Consider the following 23,150-nt stretch of genomic DNA (forward strand, 5'->3'; position numbering starts at 1 on the left):
ACTTCCTTCATATCTGCGAAACAAAGAAACAGCACCAGAATTACTCATTCTAAAGGCTTAAACCTTGCCTGTGATGGAAAGACAGGTATGTATCCCAGTGACTACTACTTCTTTGGAACATGGTCCTCATCCATGTGAAGCAGAGTTCCTCCCTAATCTAATTCAAGTGTAACTTCAACAACTGGATGGGGAACCAGAAATTCACCCCTGGCTTGGCACTTATGTTTCTAATGGACACAGTCTGAAAATCGTTCATTTCCCTGGCTCCTGCTTGTAAATGTTTCATCTCTCAGACCCCTCCTTGTAAATATTTCATCTCCCAAACCCCTGCTTACATAACCAAGTGTAATTTGGGATGCATGCCTAGGCTTATAAAGTCCTTAGTGGTCATTAGCCTAGTACACAGCTATGAACCTATGCATGACAAGGAGAGTATATCATAGGAAAAAAGAAGCGACTGTGTGGGAAAGCAGCTATAGCAAAAGTATAGGAAATGTGCAGAGAGAAGATAACAATATCATATAATAAGAAATTGAATTAAAGATGCCCATTAGGATTATAGGTGTCGCACTAATTCCATCATCAGTAAAACACTCTGTATCTTACTTCAGTCAGCATTGCAGTTTTATTTCTAATAACACTATATTCCTATAATCACCCTGACACTGATTCCTATGTAAATGTTACTATACATGACATTTAAAGCTAAAGTCATCATCGCAAACATCTTTAGTCCTAAATACTGCATTATTAATGTTACATTTCTTATAGCTTTATAAGTTATGTAGTCTTTTAGGAGTTAGATACAGCTGGCAAACTCATTTAATTTCTGTAAACAGGCTCTGAGTTTGATTCTCACCAAATGTTGAACACTAAACATTGAACTCCATTCCATATTACCAACTTAAATTATTTTTACAAACGCATCATACAGTATAAATAATGAAGACAGTTATGCATTCTGCCATACCGTTATAATATCTCTTCCAATTTTCTGGATGCATTAACACTTGTTTCTATTCAGTCATTGCATTGTCAATAATTACTATACCTAAATGTATTTTTTTCACTATATTATTGAATTCTGAATACACGCTTTCTTTCATAATTGTTATACCGTATACATTTGTTTATGCAGAGCTTGGACTCATTGAAACAGCCTTAACGTTATGTCCATTTATGCTGTTCTTTAGAAGAACAGGGTTATAATTAGAGCCAGTGACATCCAATATACTAAATGGGTATAAAAAGATCATTCAGAACCCTTTAATTATATTTTAGGGAGTAGCATTATTGTTCAGCCCTTCCCCCCTACACACACACAGACACTCATACACACTCATGCATGTTCACAACCATACTCACACACACAAATACTGCCCTTGATTAGGAGATAGCTAAATCTTGGGTTTGGAGCAAACTGGCAAGCAACTTTTCAGCACTTCAGCACTTTGAACTACCTGCACAGACTGCAGTTATAAATGTAATTTTATAGTACATGCAGTAAAATAACATTCCATTCAAAATACACGCAGTGAACAGTGAAAAAACACTCACAATTTTGCAAAGCCTGGCATTTTTCATGAAATAACCCCTTATAAAACTATACTCCAAAAAAGAATGTACTGTATATCAAAATAGATATGTTAAACCATCTAGAATAGAGCTAAAGTCTGTCAAGTGAAATGGATAATAACATCAAGCTATATATTAGTCTCATATGGCAACTTTCAAATGAAGATATACTTTACTGCATTTTACAAAACTTTTAGTTAAACCTATTTCAGAGTTTTTGGACTGCCACTGACAAGGTCACATTTACTGAGAAGGACACGTTTTAGAGAGGCTACCATACATCAATGAATGTGTTTTTTTTTTTTTTTTTGCATTCTTCCATAACTAGATGATAAGAAATGATGCACCCTGATCTCAGGAAAAAAAATAAGGGTGTTAGTCATAGCTCAAACATAAGGCTTGCATTTAGATTCAACTTACAAGTGAATAAGTTTCAGCTTTACAGCTAAGTTGGCATATTATATAAATGGATAATATACTGTACAGGAACCTGTAACAAACATCCAATGTCTCATATAAAATGAAAGAAGATCTTTACTGGTCCGAACAGCACTCAACGTGATCAAAAAACCTACAGGAGACAGCAGATACAAAACTATACTTAAAGTAGAAATAAGTTTGATAAAAGATTGATGGATACAGTACTGGTTTCTCAGGCAGGGGAGGAAAGAATACTTATGTATAGCTGTATGGGTCTTGTGAAAAACAGATGACTCCCTTACTGCAACTTTGCAATTATAATAAAACTGTAAAATGTTATTGAAGTAAATGAACAAAAAAGGTTCAAATAAAAATGCTGCATTACAAAAAAGTTAAATTACATTGCTAATTGGGGAAGAATGAAAAAATGAGGAAGTTCTATATTAATTGAAAAGCAGACTTATGGGAACTTTAGCAACATACAGTAATTAGACTGTATTGTGAAAAAAATGTAGTATAGCTACATTCTACCTGTGTATTACAAGAGCCTTCCTTATTAATTTTGTAACCAAAGATGTACAATTTAAGAAGCGGTGCACATGTTAAACAGTAACACTATTTAACAACATATCTTAAGTTTTAAAGCAGTTAAATTGGTTAAATGATGCAGATGGATTCTCTTGTATGTGTATTTAACTTAATTTGACTCTCTTTGCCTATAATATATTCAAAGGGTAGTGTAAGTATGCATAATAATTTTGGGATTTTCTATAAAGGAAATTAGAAGATTGGGTGCATGAAGTGAATGTCTTCTTATGTACTACTACTGCTACAGTATTTACAGGAAGTCAAGTCAATGGGCAATGGTCCAGTAGTGTTATTAAGTTGAATGAAGACATATTTCTATAATTAATTTAGCTGTAGGAGTTGAAATGGTATTTATTCAGATTAGAAATAATAGAGAATGTAAAAGCAGTTGAAATTAGGAGGTAATCAGATGCAAAGCAATACTTTAAGTTTACACTTACGATCCTAGCACCTCCATGAATTCAAAAATTTCTCGAATATTTTCTGTCGGCTTCTTCCATGCACTGCTGTCCTCTTCTTCTTTTCGACCCATTTTATCCAGAGTTAAAGGAGGGAATGCTATGAGGGAAACCAACAATGAAACATTCTGCCATTAACTGCAACATAAAACAGTCTGATATTTTTTAATGAATTATGTCACTTTCTTAAAGAAATGGCAGGTTGTAGTAGAAAATTGTTTAATACCAAAAGAACACGTATAATGAATTACCCAAGTAATACTCTGATGTATTATATAAATTATAGCTTTAACTATAATTCAAGAAGGTTATCATGATTACTAGAAATCTGCTTTCAATCAGATTGTGTGTGTGTGTGTGTGTGTGTGTGTGTGTGTGTGTGTGTGTGTGTGTGTGTGTGTGTGTGTGTGTGTGTGTGTGATCTCTTACCTAAGATCTTATGTACTTCTGGCATTTTCTTTTATATTCTCAGTGTCTCATCTATAATTTGCAAGTACAGCTGTTCATGCTTACATTGTAATACTTTGAAGCTGGCATTGTAATTATTCTTGTAATGACAGTCTGTGACATTCTACACCCTGTTAATTATATGTGGTGAGTAATCCTGGAGGAAGCACTAAAGAAGATACAAAAAACAGGAGCTGCAAATTCTCAGCAATAGATTTTTCTGAAATTTCATCAAAAATACAAGCTGCACTTTAAACATTAGTGCAAATAAAAGCATTTTAGAATATTCAGAAAATTAGTCCTGGAGACAGATATCTATATCAATTTAATTGTCAAATCTTCTCCTTGAAAGCTGTCCGACTTCCCTTTCAGACTGGTGCTGTTGTCCCTCAAGGGGCCAAAACACAAACATAGAATATAAATATTGGGATCAGGATGTCACTGTATGGTGTCATTCATACAGCCGTTAAGGGATATTTTTGTGCAAGTAAGAGGAAGAAAACACTAACTAGGCAGAGATGCTTACTATTACCATACCTCTCAACCTTTTAGCGCAATAAATCTGGACAATGTCTGACTTAATGGGGGAACAAAGGCCCAAAAATAGGGACACATTTTAAATATTGCTCTTATAAACTTAGAAAGTTGCTAGAATAACAGGATTTGTGTTAGCATGCATTTTCTGAAAGATATGAAGTCTGAAACTCAAGTGCATGCCATTATTTAGTGACTTTAATCCTTAGATCATCCCAGTTTTTATGAGGAACAGACTAAAAATATGAAGCAAAAATCTGGACATTCTGTAAAAATCTATACAGTTGAGAGGTAACATGCTTCTCGGCATACAGCATTTTAAGCCCCTCTCATGGTGAATGTCAATCTGTCAAGTGATCATGGACCCTATGATCAGGAGCATTAAAGATCAGAGGAAGTAAGATCACTCCCTTCCCAGAATAGGTGAATCAACAATTGCCATTCCATCCCACCTCTTAGATTCCCAGTTTCTCCAGTGTCCGTTCCTATAATCAAATTCATATCAACTGGGTCACAGTCAGGATGCTATACTTTTGCACAGTGAAGATGGGATTGTTTTTGTTTTTGCTGTACTTAACTATTATCACTTATTATTTCACTGGGAGCAGTACAGCTTACTGCCATGTGTGATACTCTGTTAACCATTCGGGAATACCAGCTGATAAGCTGTGACTTTCTTGAACACCATTCAGCACTGCACACATTAACATGATTTTATTTTGTGCAGTTTGCAGTTTATATTTTTGCTCTACATCATTTACAAAATCATATGCCTACACAGTTGTATTTGTACACTGTTCTGTCTTTTATCCACCTATGGACCATAACTCTCAACCTGCAGACAGTGAACAGAGGTACAAATGCACTTAAAAAAACTGACTATCTAATTAGCATAGCATTTAGGGTTTGAATACCAAACAGCACATAACCTTCCCACTTGAAGTAGGAATGTGAAATACTATAAAGAAAGAATGGAAAAATGTAAGCACATTATCACAGAGGCAGTGTAAGATCTGTAGGCATTAGTGACTGCATTGGAAAATTCTACCACTTAAGGTTATTTACTTTTGCTCCTGAAAAGGGGACATGTAATTGATATCCTCTTTCTTTAAATTATTGGTTCATCTAGTATGTTAGCTGTTAAAGTGTGGTTCTCTGTGTACTAGATAGCTTCAAAAATCATATGTGAAGTGAGATATTCAAAAAATTATGTGGAAGTGTAAATCAAGTCTGAAAATAAGAACATATATCCAAAAATAACTAAATCACATGCAGTAGTAAATCAGGACTAAACATGTGAACATTCCTCCAAAACAGAGACTGTTGAAAGATCTGTCACTACCCCACTAGCATTTTAATTTGTTAACACTGAAATATGGGGTACATTACATCCTTTACCCTCATATAATTAGTTTAAAATCCTTACTGGTGTCAACTTTAGTTAAGAAATGTTGTGACTCAGTGGTTATGAGTGCATCTTCACACTATCTGGGAATTAGTTCTAACCTCTGATCACTGTTTAGGCTGAAGTTTGTATGTTCTCTTTGTGTCTGCATGAGTTTTCTGCAGGCACTTATCAACAGGTTGTTTGATTGTATAACCTTATTTACTCAATATTGCATTTGCCCTTTTAGCCGAGGTTATGGCTAAAAAGGGTTGGTTATGGAAAAGTTCACTTCTTCAGTTAACAAAATAAATAAAGTATCATCAATATATGTCAGCATACTGATGTACGTGATATCTGTTCAGGGAAAGTAGCTTTCATATCACTGGAGCAAGAAATGAAATTATGTGGCTAAAGACCCTTTGCCTTTTCCATTCCAAACAGCAGGATAGAGATCTAAAATATTATGCAAACATCCAAGATGTTAAAAAGTAGTACAAAGCACTTGGGCAGTGACCTGTTCTTTCTGAAGGTCAAGTAAAATGCAGAGACACCTATTTAGACTATTAGAGTGATGTGTCTGCATAACAATACATGAAATAATTCTTTATAGCCACTCTAAACTGGCTATATTTTTATTTATTTATGCTATTATTTCTTGGTGCAACCTGACCATTTGACTATGTGAGGTTTATCCTAATTCTCTGGGTTTCCTTGTCTAGTTGTTTCTGCAGACGATGGTCAACTAGCCATGTGAGATAACTGATTCTGTAGAAGATATTTCAGTGTGGGAGTCACAGAGGAGGAAAACCACCGTAAGTGCCCTGTATGTTGTTTATGAGAGAGACTGTATATTGTGCAGCCTAGCCAACTGAAATTCTGGGCGATGTAACATATGAGAGTGTGCCGTGCTGCTGCAAAGGAATACTCATTTGCAGTGAAATGCCTGTCATGTGCCCACCTAAGATTAATTTTCTCTGCCACCCTTGTCAATGGTTCTAGCCTGCACTATATTCTGTGACTTTTGATACACTCAAACAAGAAACAGGTGCCCGTGAAACCCTTGCACGGCCAAACAGAAGAAATTCAAAAACAAAAAACGCCAGCAAGTGTTGGCAAAGTCACATACAAAAAACATTTATTGGTATAGGGAAGAAAAATCCCCCTAAAACTCTATTGTGGTAAAAACCATCAAACTGGTTTCGGCTCCTAGGAGCCTTCTTCAGTGAAATACAAAAATACAAATAAAAAGTCAAAGTATCAGAATACATCCATATATATAGATTAGCCATACATCAAGACCAATCACCACACAGCATTAACAATTATTACAATTGGTCATTTAGGCCAGGTGAAAACAAAGCTCCAAGTTTTATAATCCATTTTCTTTCCTTGGAGCTAAGTAGTTCCTGCCAGTACTGTTTGTCTTTACATCTCCCCTTAATATGATCAATAGTGACAAACTTAAAAGAAGCTAATGCATGTTTTAAACAATGTTTATAAAGTGCATTGCTGGTACGTTTATTTTTAATATCACTCAAATGCTCACAAATTCTAAGGCGGAAGGCCCTAGAGGTCTTTCCGACATAGAAAGCAAAACAATTGCAGGTCACCAAATAGATGACCCACTCAGTGTTGCAATTAGCCCAAAATTTGATGTCAAAAACATCTGAAGTGTTTTTACTACTAAATTCACTAGTGTGTGAAACACGAATGCAAAAAGAACAATGTCCACAGGGCATACATCCAACAATGGGTTTGCCTGAAATAGACAACTGGGTGGAGGCAGAAAAATCAAAACCAACTCTTTTATAGTGACTAAATTTGGAACCAATAGTCTGTCCCCTTTTAAATGAAAAGGAACATATGTCTGGAAGCAGAAAATTAAGTTTGTGATCAGCTTTGAGAACATTCCAATGTCTATGTATAATATTTTTGAAACCCTGTGTGTTATGTCCATACGTGGTCACCAGACGTAACAGTTGTGGCTTAATGGTGTTATTCTTATCTCTATATGATAATAAATCTTCCCTGTTTATATTAGACACAGATCTTTTGGCTAAATGCACAATACCTGGACGATAACCCCTCCTAATGAATCTATGTGTCAGATCATCCTGGGCCTCAAGAAAGGATTGTTGTCTAGAACAGATTCTTCTAGCTCTTAAAAATTGGGATTTGGGTATATTTTGGATGACATGTTGTGGGTGGAAGCTGGTAGCATGTAATAATGAGTTAAATTCAGGAAATTTCCTGAACCTCCTAGTTGACAAGGTATTATCCTGATTTCTGATGATTTCAACATCAAGAAATACTATCCTCGACACATGGTAGGTCAGCTTAAATTCAATCCCCATATGTTATTATTAAGATATTCAAGAAACTCCATAAGATAATGTTCATCAGCTTTCCACACCAACCAACAGTCATCCAAGTAACGACGCCAAATGTCCATCTCACACATATAAATATTGGGATTATGATCATAGATTACAATTTCTTCTATATATGCCATGAAAAGATCTGCATATATGGGTGCAAAAGATGCACCCATAGCAGTACCTTTTGTTTGCCAGTAACAAAGATTTTGAAAATAAAAAACGTTACTAGACAAAACATGTGCTGTAAGGCATACAAGAAATGTGTTAAATCCAGGTTGGTATAGACCTGATCTAGCCAACCAATAATCCAACGCTTGTAAACCTGCCCAGTGTGGAATGTTGGTGTAAAGAGAGGTAATGTCCAGAGTGCATAATAGCCAATGTGATTCAAGTTGAGAATTATTGATAATGTCCAAAAATTGGGTGGTGTCTTGGATTCTTGCTCTAATGAAGCCCAATAAAGGTTTTAAATATTGGGTTAAATATTCAGACAATGGTTCAGTGAGAGACCCATGTCCAGAGACAATGGGTCGACCTGGTGGATTTGTGGCATGTTTATGGATCTTGGGTAAAAAATATAAGTATTGTTTCTTAGGTGAATCAACCATTAATTGTTCTTTAGTATATTGTGTAATAATGCCCTCCTCAACTGCCTCAGTCAGAAACTGACCAATTTTACACTGGAAATGGGGTGAGGGATCCAAGAACATCTGCCTATAATATTGTTTGTCACCCAATTGTCTCATAGCCTCACTGTCATAGGCAACCTTATCCAGTACCACCACCGCTCCGCCTTTGTCGGCTTGAACAATCACCAGATCTTTGTTATTAATAAGCTCATCCAAACTAAGTATTTCTTCACCAGACAAATTGTTATAAGAAATAGGAAAGTCCTTAAGATGACAATGTATATCCTGAAGGACATTTTTCTGAAATACCCCCACTAAATGTGGGTCCTTTGGGTCAATTTTTTACCATCATCTATGTCCACTGCTCCAAGTTATGGCATCATTTCAGAAGTCTTAATTGTTTTGACTTCTGGGTATTATTTTTTATATACGTAATATAAATGTGACTATAGATTGAGTATTGGGGGATATGTTTCACTTTTTTGAACAGGCACGTTGTGGTCCATTTTAGATATATACCAATATTGTTGAGCCACAGGAGTTTTGGAGCCAACCTTACCATTCCAATAATACACTTATGGGTGGGTCAATAGTGGGTGGGTCTGGTGATTGTTCAAGCCGACAAAGGCGGAGCGGTGGTGGTACTGGATAAGGTTGCCTATGACAGTGAGGCTATGAGACAATTGGGTGACAAACAATATTATAGGCAGATGTTCTTGGATCCCTCACCCCATTTCCAGTGTAAAATTGGTCAGTTTCTGACTGAGGCAGTTGAGGAGGGCATTATTACACAATATACTAAAGAACAATTAATGGTTGATTCACCTAAGAAACAATACTTATATTTGTTACCCAAGATCCATAAACATGCCACAAATCCACCAGGTCGACCCATTGTCTCTGGACATGGGTCTCTTACTGAACCATTGTCTGAATATTTAACCCAATATTTAAAACCTTTATTGGGCTTCATTAGAGCAAGAATCCAAGACACCACCCAATTTTATACTTTATCAATAATTCTCAACTTGAATCACATTGGCTATTATGCACTCTGGACATTACCTCTCTTTACACCAACATTCCACACTGGGCAGGTTTACAAGCGTTGGATTATTGGTTGGCTAGATCAGGTCTATACCAACCTGGATTTAACACATTTCTTGTATGCCTTACAGAACATGTTTTGTCTAGTAACGTTTTTTATTTTCAAAATCTTTGTTACTGGCAAACAAAAGGTACTGCTATGGGTGCATCTTTTGCACCCATATATGCAGATCTTTTCATGGCATATATAGAAGAAATTGTAATCTATGATCATAATCCCAATATTTATATGTGTGAGATAGACATTTGGAGTCGTTACTTGGATGACTGTTGGTTGGTGTGGAAAGCCGATGAACATTATCTTATGGAGTTTCTTGAATATCTTAATGATAACATATGGGGGATTGAATTTAAGCTGACCTACCATGTGTCGAGGATAGTATTTCTTGATGTTGAAATCATCAGAAATCAGGATAATACCCTGTCAACTAGGATGTTCAGGAAATTTCCTGAATTTAACTCATTATTACATGCTACCAGCTTCCACCCACAACATGTCATCCAAAATATACCCAAATCCCAATTTTTAAGAGCTAGAAGAATCTGTTCTAGCCAACAATCCTTTCTTGAGGCCCAGGATGATCTAACACATAGATTCATTAGGAGGGGTTATCGTCCAGGTATTGTGCATTTAGCCAAAAGATCTGTGTCTAATATAAACAGGGAAGATTTATTATCATATAGAGATAAGAATAACACCATTAAGCCACAACCGTTACGTCTGGTGACCACGTATGGACGTAACACACAGGGTTTCAAAAATATTATACATAGACATTGGAATGTTCTCAAAGCTGATCACAAACTTAATTTTCTGCTTCCAGACATATGTTCCTTTTCATTTAAAAGGGGACAGACTATTGGTTCCAAATTTAGTCACTATAAAAGAGTTGGTTTTGATTTTTCTGCCTCCACCCAGTTGTCTATTTCAGGCAAACCCATTGTTGGATGTATGCCCTGTAGACATTGTTCTTTTTGCATTCGTGTTTCACGCACTAGTGAATTTAGTAGTAAAAACACTTCAGATGTTTTTGACATCAAATTTTGGGCTAATTGCAACACTGAGTGGGTCATCTATTTGGTGACCTGCAATTGTTCTGCTTTCTATGTTGGAAAGACCTCTAGGGCCTTCCGCCTTAGAATTTGTGAGCATTTGAGTGATATTAAAAATAAACGTACCAGCAATGCACTTTATAAACATTGTTTAAAACATGCATCAGCTTCTTTTAAGTTTGTCACTATTGATCATATTAAGGGGAGATGTAAAGACAAACAGTACTGGCAGGAACTACTTAGCTCCAAGGAAAGAAAATGGATTATAAAACTTGGAGCTTTGTTTTCACCTGGCCTCAATGACCAATTGTAATAATTGTTAATGCTGTGTGGTGATTGGTCTTGATGTATGGCTAATCTATATATATGGATGTATTCTGATACTTTGACTTTTTATTTGTATTTTTGTATTTCACTGAAGAAGGCTCCTAGGAGCCGAAACCGGTTTGATGGTTTTTACCACAATGGAGTTTTAGGGGGATTTTTCTTCCCTATACCAATAAATGTTTTTTGGATGTGACTTTGCCAACACTTGCTGGCGTTTTTTGTTTTTGAATTTCGATACACTCACCCAGCATGTCTTCCCTCTGAATAGTGAACAGGCAATGAATACTTCATCATTCCACAATCTCCTGTCTTTGGTTGGCTCCAAATCCAACTCCAGACAAGTGACAAGTGGAGTACCTCAGGGTTCAGTCCTGGGACACCTCTTGTTTGGCATCTACTTTTCTGAAGTACAGGCCAATGCCAAGGGACTCTGGATAACAAAGTTTGCAGATGACTGCAAACTGGGAGCCATTACTGAATCCCCAAATGATGTGGATATTCTACAAAAGGGCCTTACAGAAACAAATGCTTCATGCCAGAGTCATGGGCTCAAGCTCAATGCCAAGAAATACATAGTTATCCTCTTTGGAAAAAAAACATGTACCCGTGAATTACCACATAGGTGGCAGTGCACTAAACACTGAAAGTGTGATAAGAGACTTAGGGACACAGGTGGACAGTGGTCTCACCTTCGATAACCACTTTGCCACAATAGTCAGGAAATCCTTCTATGTGGCACACCTCATCACTAAGGGCTTTTCATCTAGAAAAAAGGAGGTCATTGTCCCACTGTACTCATCCCTCATTAGACCCATTATAGAATACAATGCCCCGTTTGGTATGTACCTCTCAAGACATCTGCAACAACTGGAAAGGCCACAGAAATACCTCACTAAAAGAATCACATGCCTAAAGAAGATGCCCTATGCTGACCATCTAAAAAAAACTCCACCTATACTCTGTTGCATATCGTCTACTCAGAGGCGATCTCTGCTTAACATACAAGGCCATGTCAAACCCAGAACTGTTGGATATACTAGACTTAAAGAAATCCCAATCCCTCGGAGACTCACATGCTCCAGGGATCTAAACCTTGTCATCACAATGAACAAAACATGCTGGATGGATAGTTTTCTGACCCAGAGACTCCCCAGACTCTGGAATAGACTGGCCATACATGGCAAGCAGAATGCCTCTTTGGCCCTCTTCAAAAGGAACCTTGATGATTGGATGGGAGATAGGAAATTCACCCCAGGGATCACATCAGTCACCCTGCTAGATAGGGGTCCAGGGAAGTAAATTCTGTGGGAAGAAATAGCCAGAGAATTGTTATGGCTAGGCTTGTATAGGCCCTAGGGCCAATAGCCTAGTACCAACTTATGAACCTGTGAACCTATGGATTATTCATTGTCCAGGCCTCTAATCAAACCTAAGTCACCTGAGTCACATCCAAGGCTCTGCCTGTCTGAAAGTATAAACAAAGGATTTTAAATAAAATCCCTTACTGAAAGACTATGACCTCAGACAGAGGGTAAAAAAGTTGACAGGAAGTAGAATTTGCTTATGTAGAAGAAAATGTACCAGAAATTAACTTGTGGAACTCAAGAGAATTGCAATGTGGTGGTACATAACTAGGTTACTTACAGTGATGGAATGGGTAGCAATGTAGTTGTAGGTAACTAGGTTTCTTACAATGATGGGATGGGTAGCAAAGTAGTGTTAGATAACTAGGTTACTTACAGCAATGGGATGGATAGCAATGTAGTGGTAGGTAACTAGGTTACTTACAGTGATGGGATGGGTAGCAATGTAGTGGTAGGTAGCTAGGTTACTTACAGTGATGGGATGGGTGGCAATGTAGTGGCAGGTAATGAGGTTACTTACAGTAATGGAATGGGTAGCAATGAAGTGGTAAGTAACTAGGTTACTTACAGTGATGGGATGGGTAGCAATGAAGTGGTAAGTAACTAGGTTACTTACAGTGATGGGATGGGTAGCAATGTAGTGGCAGGTAATGAGGTTACTTACAGTGATGGAATGGGTAGCAATGAAGTGGTAAGTAACTAGGTTACTTACAGTGATGGGATGGGTAGCAATGTAGTGTTAGATAACTAGTTAACTTACAGTGATGGGATGGGTAGCAATGCTAGCCCATGTTGCTCTTTTAGTACTTTGTATATATGCAAAAAAAAAATGTTTGAGCTGAGATGCAGACATGACAGCTATGAATGACTCACCTTAACATACGTAGCAGTTAATGTATAAGCTGATGAAAAGGTACATCTCCATGAATCAACAAGTACAAGAACAGCAACTTTATTAGATCATTAGATGTTACTAAGGATATGTGCCTCACAAATGTCTTGTTCTCCTCCTTTAAAGTTCCAGAATGGGGCAAAAATACAGTTAGATGGGCAAGAACTTCATATACCTCACTCAGAACTTTTCAAAATGTTGCCCAGCCTTTCATTTATAAAAGTTAACATAGACTTTCATTATCTGCCTTTCTTTTAAAGGGCGACCCTGACAGATGCAGGTATCCTGCTATTACTACACATGCAAATTATTACATGTTGCACCGGCATGGTTGCTGTCATCTTTGTCATCCTGTATCCTCATGTTAGTGGTGTCTCTGTTCATTATAGCACAATAAAACTGAATGCCAGTTTCCAAAAAAAAAACATGATCTTATGTTACAGGGAGTCACTTTTATTGTCTAGATCTGTTTTCAGAGAACTAAGATGAATTCTTAAAACAGATTGATGTCAATGCAGGAAAAAGAAACTAAGTTTTGCATAATTTTAGATAATTTGAGAAGTCTGTCTCAGATATAGATCATAAAAGAAGCATAAGTCTTTTAGAATCAATATGACTTTATTTGCCAATCTGTGACAGATGGCTTCCCCTTTAGCAAATTATTTTAATGTATTTTTAACTGTATCCTTCTAGGCACTGCTCCACTCAGATCACAGTCTGATTTTGGTAAAATACGTGAACACACTATTCATAAAATATAAAGTTATGTTTCACTAACTCACAGTCTCTCCAGCCTCTGCTTTATCAACAAAAACAATTACCTTTTAAATATTTGCAGGATCAACATGTAGTGTGTCTGTATACATATTACATTACTGTTTGGTAGTGATACCAGACTGCAGCTGTTCTTTTGGGAAAAGTCCCAGATATTATCAGTGTATGTGCCTCTCTATGCTGTGAAGAATAAACAGAAAATGTATACACAATAAAAATATCATTCCCCACAAAATGCAAAGAACTGAAAATATGTTATTCCTGTGACAGCAGTCCAGGGTACCAATTCATGACAACTTGCCAGGTACATAAGCATCAAAATGGCAGTCTTTGAGACTCATCCCCTTTCCTGTTCCCTTACATAAGCAGGACCTTGGGAGTAGTTTATAAAAGTAAGGGCAGTTTGCCTCCAATTTTTTTAAAGGACTCAAAGGTCACCACCAGTGGTAGGTCCATTTTACTGCTGCCTGTCGGCATTTCTAACAGCCCTACCACAAAACATATCTCAAAGAGGTGCAGCACCATTGTGGTATCTTTTTTTCTCTGGCAGACTGCAAATGCTAATGAGGCACCCATTACTGTCTGAGAGAGAGATCACATTACAGGTAAGGGCCAGGGAGTTTAGAGGATAGCTAGTGCTGGGTAGGGGGAATATTTTTATATGTATGGCTGCATGTCGGCATGTATACAAATATAGCTTGAGTACTGTAAAGTGAGTGTGCATGTGTTTATGTGTGAATGTGTGTCTATGTGTCTGTGTATGTGTCTGCATTTGTGAGCTTAGTTAGTGGATAGGTGTTTTTTGTGTGTGTGTGTGTCTGTCTGTCTAGGTGGCTGCAGTAGGGGATTAGCTAAGGAATAGGTGGTGTGTTTTGTGTTTGTGTGTGTGTGTGTGTGTGTGTGTGTGTGTGTGTGTGTGTGTGTGTGTGTGTGTGTGTGTGTGTGTGTGTGTGTGTGTGTGTGTGTTTTGGTATGTGTATATGTTTATGAGTTTGTATATGTGTACATGACTCTGTGAATCTGTGTTTGTCTGGGGGTGGGGGGCTGATATACCTAAGCTTCCCTTGACTAATAAGTAAATACTGTAATATTGGAGGGACTCACCCTGCCCGTGACATGTACTTCCTCCTTTCCTCAGGCAGGCGGCATTGCAGCTTACACTACAAAACATCTAGATTGAACAGGAGCTTCTTATCTCTATCCATAAGGCTGATGAACTTGAATGCCAGGTATGACAGCGAATAATTAGATCAATATGCCATTTGCTATGAAGTATCAGCTATAGTAATCACTCTGGCAAATTACTTAAATAACTGGTACAGTTAGCCTGATGTGTTAAGCTATTACTTCCTGAATGTGCAATAGTCAGGAGTGAGTCACCATTCCATACATGTATAATATGAACATCAGGAGATATCATACTACAATTGATGAAGTGCAATATTCTAAGCAATCACAATATGAAGTCATAGTCTTGCAATACCTAGAAGTATAATACTGTCTAATGTCTTCCTGTCCAATTGTGGTAATTTATTGTGTTGATAATATTTTGGTTATTACTGCATGTGCATTAGTTTTACTGTCATTCAAACTATGTGTTCATTCTAACATCTTGCATGGGGACTAAAGCAACATAATTTTGTTCATTTTGCACTGCTGTGTATATCTGATCAACAATAAAGTTTACTTTGACATTACACAACAGGGATTTATATACATAAATATATATCTACGTGTGTGTATATATATGTGTGTGTGTGTGTGTGTGTGTGTGTGTGTGTGTGTGTGTGTGTGTGTGTGTGTGTGTGTGTATGACAGTGAGAAGAGAGAGAGAGAAAAAGAGAGAATCCTAAGTCTCTTCTAAAGTACTAGAACAGCATTTTTTGCAGCATGAAAGATGTACATGGGTTTGCACACCAGGGACAGTCTTACATATCCATTTGCAAAGCTAATAGTTTTGGGACATAAAGCACAGTATCCTAAGTATTAGTATTAACTCATAATTATCAACAGGGTGTAATGGCATATGACATATGAGGGCTATACTCCACCTTACTGGCTGTGAACAAAGTCAGGAGAAAAGTATATTACACTCGGAAACCTTTCTAAATATTAGTCTAAACCACTTAAAGATTTAAGAAAGCAACAGGCATTGCATCCCAATGTATTTGCTGACCAATAAGAAGAATGAAAGTCATAATATCTGACATTAGTGAGTGACTATAATCATTCAGGATTTATGAGTGACAGGCAAAAATAAATGCCAAAAATAGGGGCATTCTGTTTACTCAGGGGAGGTATAGTGGCATGTTGATGTGTGTGAGTATGGAGGACTGAATGAGGAGGTGACTGTGCCAATGAAATTCATTGACTGCAAGTGGTGATTACCCCAACAGTAGCAGAATAGGGTCAGTTAGAGCTTGTGGAAATCACAGAGAAATTCAGAGGCATGAAATTAGCTGATAATGAGGTCTTTATTGCAGCTAATACATCTCTGAATTGCTGTTTTCCCACTTCATACTAAAAGGCCATTTTTGCACCAGTCTTACCACTCTAGGGGTGACTTATCTCTGAATTCTTGCCACTATGTTAGTGTCTCCTGTAAAGATTTGCTGTATTTTTAGTGAAATGTCATTATTTGCTTTAAAAGAAGTTTTCATTTTCTTTTGACAAACTTACATGAAACACAAACCGAAGTAAGTAAAACCCACCTGGTGGCTGCACCCCCCCCACACCCCTCCTAACTATAAATACCAACTCTGGGATCGCACTATGGTGGGAAAAGGGCATCTTGGGCAAGTGTTTACTTACCTTGGGAAAACCTTGCTGTTCAAGTATTTCTGTTTTCGCAATTTTTGTCACGGGACGATGACATTCAATTATATGGGCATCGATGTTTCAAAGTAGATCCACACACATATATATATATATATATATATATATATATATATATATATATATATATAAACACCAGTTATAAGCCAATGCCTCTTAGACAAACTGACATTCTGTACTCGAGAGGAAAAAATTGCCACTTTCCGTGACTAAGTTATTTTCAACCATATGCATGTATTTGGTTGCAGTAAGAGATAGTCAGACTTCTCCTCCTTTTTTTTTTTTGAACTAACTTCCACTCTTTGGAAAGACAGATTTTGGATAGACAGAGAAAATAGTATCCATAAACGTAGCTTTAGTACATGTTAAAATAAATGAGGATATAAAGAACTATCAAAATAACAGAATCGTATTTCACCATGGATGAGTCTAAGAACTAACTCCTTTACCAGATCAGTGAAAAACAAACAGAACATGCTTTACATCTGAGACATGATGGTGATGGTAATAGTTATATTTCCGGCTATGAAGTGCTGTAGAGCGTGCATAATGAAGAGTCAAAACCCCATGGAAAAAAGAAGCAAAAAAAATCCCATTTCCATACTTTCAAAGAAACGTCTATATTTTCAAATAACAGTTTTTTCAGGGCATTGACTTTGATGAATCATGAAATGACTCATAATTCAATAAAGTCTCCTAAAACTCCTGAAAGTACTATTGGACAATACAAAGGAAATGTAAAAAATATTAGCATTATAATGCTTTAGTGCAGATGGGATAAGAGGAACTCTATCCAAAGTGATTTTTTTTTCTGCATTTTGAATGTAGTCCTACGACTGCCCGACTTATATTGTGTCACTGCTGTGCTAATAGCTTTATTCTGTCCTCTTTGGTTTCACAGATGGAAGTGACATGTGGGAGGTTGACGATCAGTACCATCATATACTGGTATTGGGGGTGTACTGTTTGCTTTCCCTTCTGTTCATTGTCTTGGAGTAGAGGTGTGTTGGCAGTAGCTAACAGGTTATCATGCTTTGTCAGCAAGTTGCCTTAATACTACAATTTAAACTGTAACACAGATGCTACTACATAAAGAGTAGGGAACGAATCTTCCAACACCCTGTAAGCCCGATGATTTTCTTACATCTTTGCTTATTTGATTCTCTCTGTCTCTTAAACTAGACCTGTATTTGCACCCAGTATGCATGTTGATGGTAACCAGATGCGTCAAATAACATATAGAAAAAAGAGTGGCACAGATTTTGTCATCAGTCCAAAAGCTAAGTCAAGTAAAATGAAATATAAGCAGTACTTAATAACAATGTTAACAGAATGCCCTGAAAATTTTGATGGCAAACTATACCAGAGGTAACCTTTCAGGTATAAAGCAGAAAATAATCATTGAAAATCCTTATTTTGAATTTGTATGCCACAGGTTATGGTTCCTATGTATGGAGTACACAATTTATCTATTTCCTCTGTGTTTTGGCTTGCTTGCATAAACAAGTACAAGATATTTCTTCAATGTGAGCTTCTTTAGTGGGTAATAGACAAATCAATAAAACTTCAGTTAGATCTTCCAGTATATATAAACTTATCCAGTACTGATACCTGCACTAAGTAGTAAAAGTTAGTTCAAAAGATTTACACTGCAAACTTCAGAGCATTCTTTTGAAACAGATACGCAGTCTAGAAATCCATAGTTGCAGTAGTGACAATGCAATATAGCTGCAATGCTTCTGTCATTAATATTAATGTGGAGGAGTGTCTTACATCAAGAACCGGAAATGAATGCTGCTGTAATTTTCTTTCTCACTGACAATGTTTGTGCCATCTTTTTTAAAAGTCAGTACTGCAGTGCAAAATGTTTATCCTAGGCCACTGCAGAAAATGAACATTTGTTTTATGCACCCCACTTCAGCATCTCAGCACAACGCTTGTTACTATGGAAGAGCTCTATGTTGGTAAGAACATTGTCATTTTTAAAGTCAGCAGCACAATATGAAACTCTATCATCCACAGTCATTTTAAAGATACAGTGGTTTGTTTCCATAGCATCTTAATTTGCAAAGCAAAATATTCAAATTTCACTGAAAATAATGTTTCTCTTGTAACTATGCATGTATACAAATATTTGGTATTTCCACTATCTGTTGTTGAAAAGGATAGCTTAGTGTAGTAGTCAGTTGCTAAACAGTAAATTCCATATTTTTTTAAATTCAACATTATGTTAAATCATGGTTCCAGAAGTCATTTTAAATTGTCACAGCCGCCCCATTTAGAAAACAATATTTCCTCCTAGTGTGTACATTAAATCGATAGGTTTCATTTTACAAAACAGTACCGTGGAGGATTGCTGAGCTATGTTTTGATGTCTGATGACTTGCTGTCATTCACATTTGTGGCTGTACTGTTCCTACAGTCAAGTGTATCAACCTGACGATCAGCTTCAATTATTTTAGTTATTAATTATCTGTTCAAATTGTACCTTGTCTAATTACAAGTAATTAAAATTAAGATGGCTAGATGGATGACTGTCATCTGGCGTACATTTACTTTGTACACCTAAGAAGAGAAACTTAATAAGGTAAAAGATCACTGGACAAATGATTCAACACAAGAACTGACCTATATAACAGTAATACTGTAGCTTACACTAGTAGAGAGATGATGTGGCCTTATGTTTCTGACAAAATTTTAAGATGCTAGACATCAGTTGATGCAAATTTCAGTCACAACTCCCTCAAATAATGCAGTGTAGAATACTGATGTAATCCAATATAAAAATCATAACTGTTAATTCCACACCATCTCTTAACTAATATTTGCCCTGTGGCCCTTTTATCTTTAGCAGACATGGAACTGGGCACTTCCTTATCTCCAGATGCACTACACGCACACATACACACACACACACACACACACACACACACACACACACACACACACACACACACACACACACACACACACACACACACATATATAGATTGATAGATGACAGATAGATAGATAGACAGATAGATAGATAGATAGATAGATAGATAGATAGATAGATAGATAGATAGATTGATAGATAGATAGATAGATAGATAGATAGATAGATATAGATAGACATAGATATATACAACACACACACACGCACTTTCATTACAAGGTAGTGCAGTGATCCACAGAGGACTTTTTCAGACTCAGCCTGGGATCTCTGCCTGATTAAGTGACTTGCACAGTTTCATACAGTATGCAAATTGAAGCTGGTAAATAAATGTTTGAGGCCAGTCTACTGTAGGATGCAGGAGAGAGACACGCACACATGCACATACATGCACGTACATGCACGCAGACACACACACACACACACACACACACACACACACACACACACACACACACACACACACACACACACACATTTCACATAAGGTGCGTCAGCGGCGTTGTATCCCTAATTGCACTGCAGGGTAATCTGCTGACTATGTGCACAGTTATGCTGTTCTGCACACTTATACAAACCTTTGTTTGCAAATTCACATTAATTGACTTGTGAACTGTCTAAAACAGGATTTTTAGTTCTATTCTTTCTTAAAACTCCAAAGTTAGGTTTCTCTGAATTTAGTGACTCTAAAGGTCAATATTCCCAATAACTGCTATAATTTATAAATGCATACTTTAGCAAGATATGTATTTGCATTTCTTATGCTGATGCATAAATGGCTGCTATAGGTGTCCTTTGTAGGTAATGCTAATTTTCTTCCATTGCTACTAGTCATGTCAGGCATACACCTGTTCAGGGTTCATAACACCCCTTTGTCCTTCAACATTCTGTCTTAATCCTTCCATTGTACTTTTGCACATCACTGATCCTCCTTTGGGTTCATGACAATACCAATGTCCAAGTCCATTTTTGCTGGTAGACCTTCATATTTAATGACCAGCTTTTGTAGCCCACACCACAGCATTAGCTATTGCGCTACTACAACTTCAAATGTGAACAGCGATATACTGTACATCTAAGGACAGGTAAAGAGAGGTAAACTATTTTTTAAGGTTTATGGCAAGACAGATGGCAACTGTTAAAGTATGACCTTGTCATTTATTTTTGATATAGGACATACATTGCAAGTAGTACGCATTTTGTTATTGGTTGTATCCATTTTGAATTTTCATTGGATAATTTAAAGAATGTGGAAAATCTTACTTCACATTCTCTGCTGGCAATGCAAAATTTTACCACACTTCAAGTTGCTGAGTCTTTTAAGTCCATTGTTAATGGGATGGGCGTACCTTCGTTGAAGGTTGTGCATCAGGGCCGGCAACTTGGCACAGTAAAATCAAATGCCAATCATTAGCGGAGCGGAGTTCCACTGTGGCGACCCCTAACCGGGAAAAGCCGAAAGAAACAACAATAACATTAATAGGAAGGAAATGTTAAATATGTTAATAAACAGAAGGAACTGTGGGAATGCTATTTACCAGAGAGTTTCTCTGCAAACCTTGCATGAAAAAGAGCAATCCACAAACATAAATTGTTAGTCCATTTAAAAAAATAGGATGTTGTTAAAACAGTGACTTCAGAAGTATTATAACATAGTTAAATGTGTTGTTGGAATTATGTCAAAATATCAATCACATATGTAACTCCCTCAGTCTTCTCCACAGTGGAAAACAATTATGTTCTTCTCTGTTCTTGCTTTACCACTATCTCCTTCAGAATGTATTCCCTTCTCTTATAGTCTGACATGTCTTACATATCGAAACCCATCTGTTACCACTCCACCAAATTCCAGGGGTCTGTTCTGATTTAGAACTCTTGAAAAGCACTCAGAACCTCTACACTGGTGCTCTGACCTTTGACAAAATGGACATAATTAACTGAACTTCATAACACCTAAAAAGCACTTGATCCCCTTAAATTATATCTGTTACATTTTACGAGTTCTCCAGACATCCTATATTAGTGACTAGTGGTTTATCATAGCCATCCTTTTAACCCTGGTAAAAGAAACATCGTAGACAAAAAATTTCTGTCACACTTCTGTCCGTACTGCAAGGTACTTCTTCACTACATACCTTACTTTTATATTCATTTACCCCACCTTTTCCTTAATTTTTAGTCATTAGCCACGTATAACTTATGCTACTTTGAAATATCATTTAGTTTGTCATTCCCATTCCTTCATCTTTCACTTTCCTTTCCCCAGTTGTTACATCCCTATTACCACAAAATAAAAACCAAAATGTCACTAACTCTGTTAGGAAACATATTTCCCACTCTCTGTATCACACAGTCGCTCTTTCTGTCACTGACCAGCACTGCGTTACCGATAATGTCCACTAACTTTCATACCCTCGGTCCCACCATTCCTATTACTGGATGTTAAATTGGCCCAGTGATTGTTTTAATTTACTTATTTTTTTACTTAATGTTAAAATTAAATTGTTTATCTTCTATCTGATTGCACTTTACTTAATTACAGTCAATTACAAATAGAGAAAGCATGGATATCACCAAATATACTATTTTATTTTATGTTTAAACAGAAGAAACTAAAATAAGGTGGAAATCTAAAATGGATGGATAAATTAACTGTACCAGTAACATATACCATGTTAAGAGATGTGGGGAGTAACTGCATATGATGTGAGATCCCATTTGAAAGTAATCTAAACAGGGTAAAACAAACATATAAGAATAAATATGAACATATTATGAGTTATTGCAAGGCAGGGTATTCAGCAAACATCACTTGTACCCCTGGTAAAAATACTTTTCATTTAACCTTTGTACATTAGGAATTCAGTTTGTTTTTCCAAAGTACAGTGGCTTACTGCTATTAGAAGGATATTCCTTTCACTTTTCTCATCTAATATAAGTTCAAATTTAATGATGCAAATAAGGTGGAAAATCTCATTTTATATTCTGCACTGAATCTGGGTACTGTAAAATTTTGAAAGTATTCCTTATCTATCATTTTTAAATCGATTGCAGTGACTGTCTTGTTCTAATCAAAAGAGACGTCTCCTTCCTAATGTTAAGCAGAAATGAAAACTATAAAGAAACCAGCACATAACATTCTTTGTGTGTAAAGGAAAAGGTAAATATATTGAGAAACAGAAAGAACTATTTGATAATTAATTTGACAGCACCTTTGTGGGTGCATGTGTCACATTCCTCTGCAAGTCCTGAACGACAAATCTGAAGATGCGCATGAGTTCTAAATGCATCAGTTTCAAAAATTTTAATTAATGAATACACATAGTAGCTTGATGTAATATTTAGTCAAAATCTCAATCTTGTGCAAAAATGACCATTAGTTTGCCCAGTTTATGATTTATGATAAAATATAAATCAATCAACCAATCAGTTATTCAGTCAGTTGGT

At 36.6% G+C, this 23,150-nt stretch overlaps 1 protein-coding gene across 2 annotated transcripts in view; it reads right to left on the bottom strand.

The window, feature by feature from the left end:
- Nucleotides 1-23,150, bottom strand: part of CAMK1G (calcium/calmodulin dependent protein kinase IG) — a 667,913-nt gene that overhangs the window by 630,033 nt on the left and 14,730 nt on the right. The window contains exons 1-2 of one of the 2 annotated variants that reach the window (XM_044077135.1): nucleotides 3,293-3,364; nucleotides 3,024-3,141 (exon numbers count right to left, since the gene is read on the bottom strand). In XM_044077135.1, the coding sequence (XP_043933070.1) occupies nucleotides 3,024-3,115 (92 nt within the window). In that variant the 5' untranslated portion in view covers nucleotides 3,116-3,141; nucleotides 3,293-3,364. Of the gene's footprint in view, nucleotides 1-3,023; nucleotides 3,142-3,292; nucleotides 3,365-23,150 lie in introns of those variants that run through there. The other variant, XM_044077134.1, reaches the window with a different exon arrangement.

This window comes from Protopterus annectens, chromosome 7.part0 (genome assembly GCF_019279795.1).
Source record: "Protopterus annectens isolate FY-2018-M chromosome 7.part0, PAN1.0, whole genome shotgun sequence".
Lineage (NCBI taxonomy): Eukaryota > Metazoa > Chordata > Ceratodontiformes > Protopteridae > Protopterus > Protopterus annectens.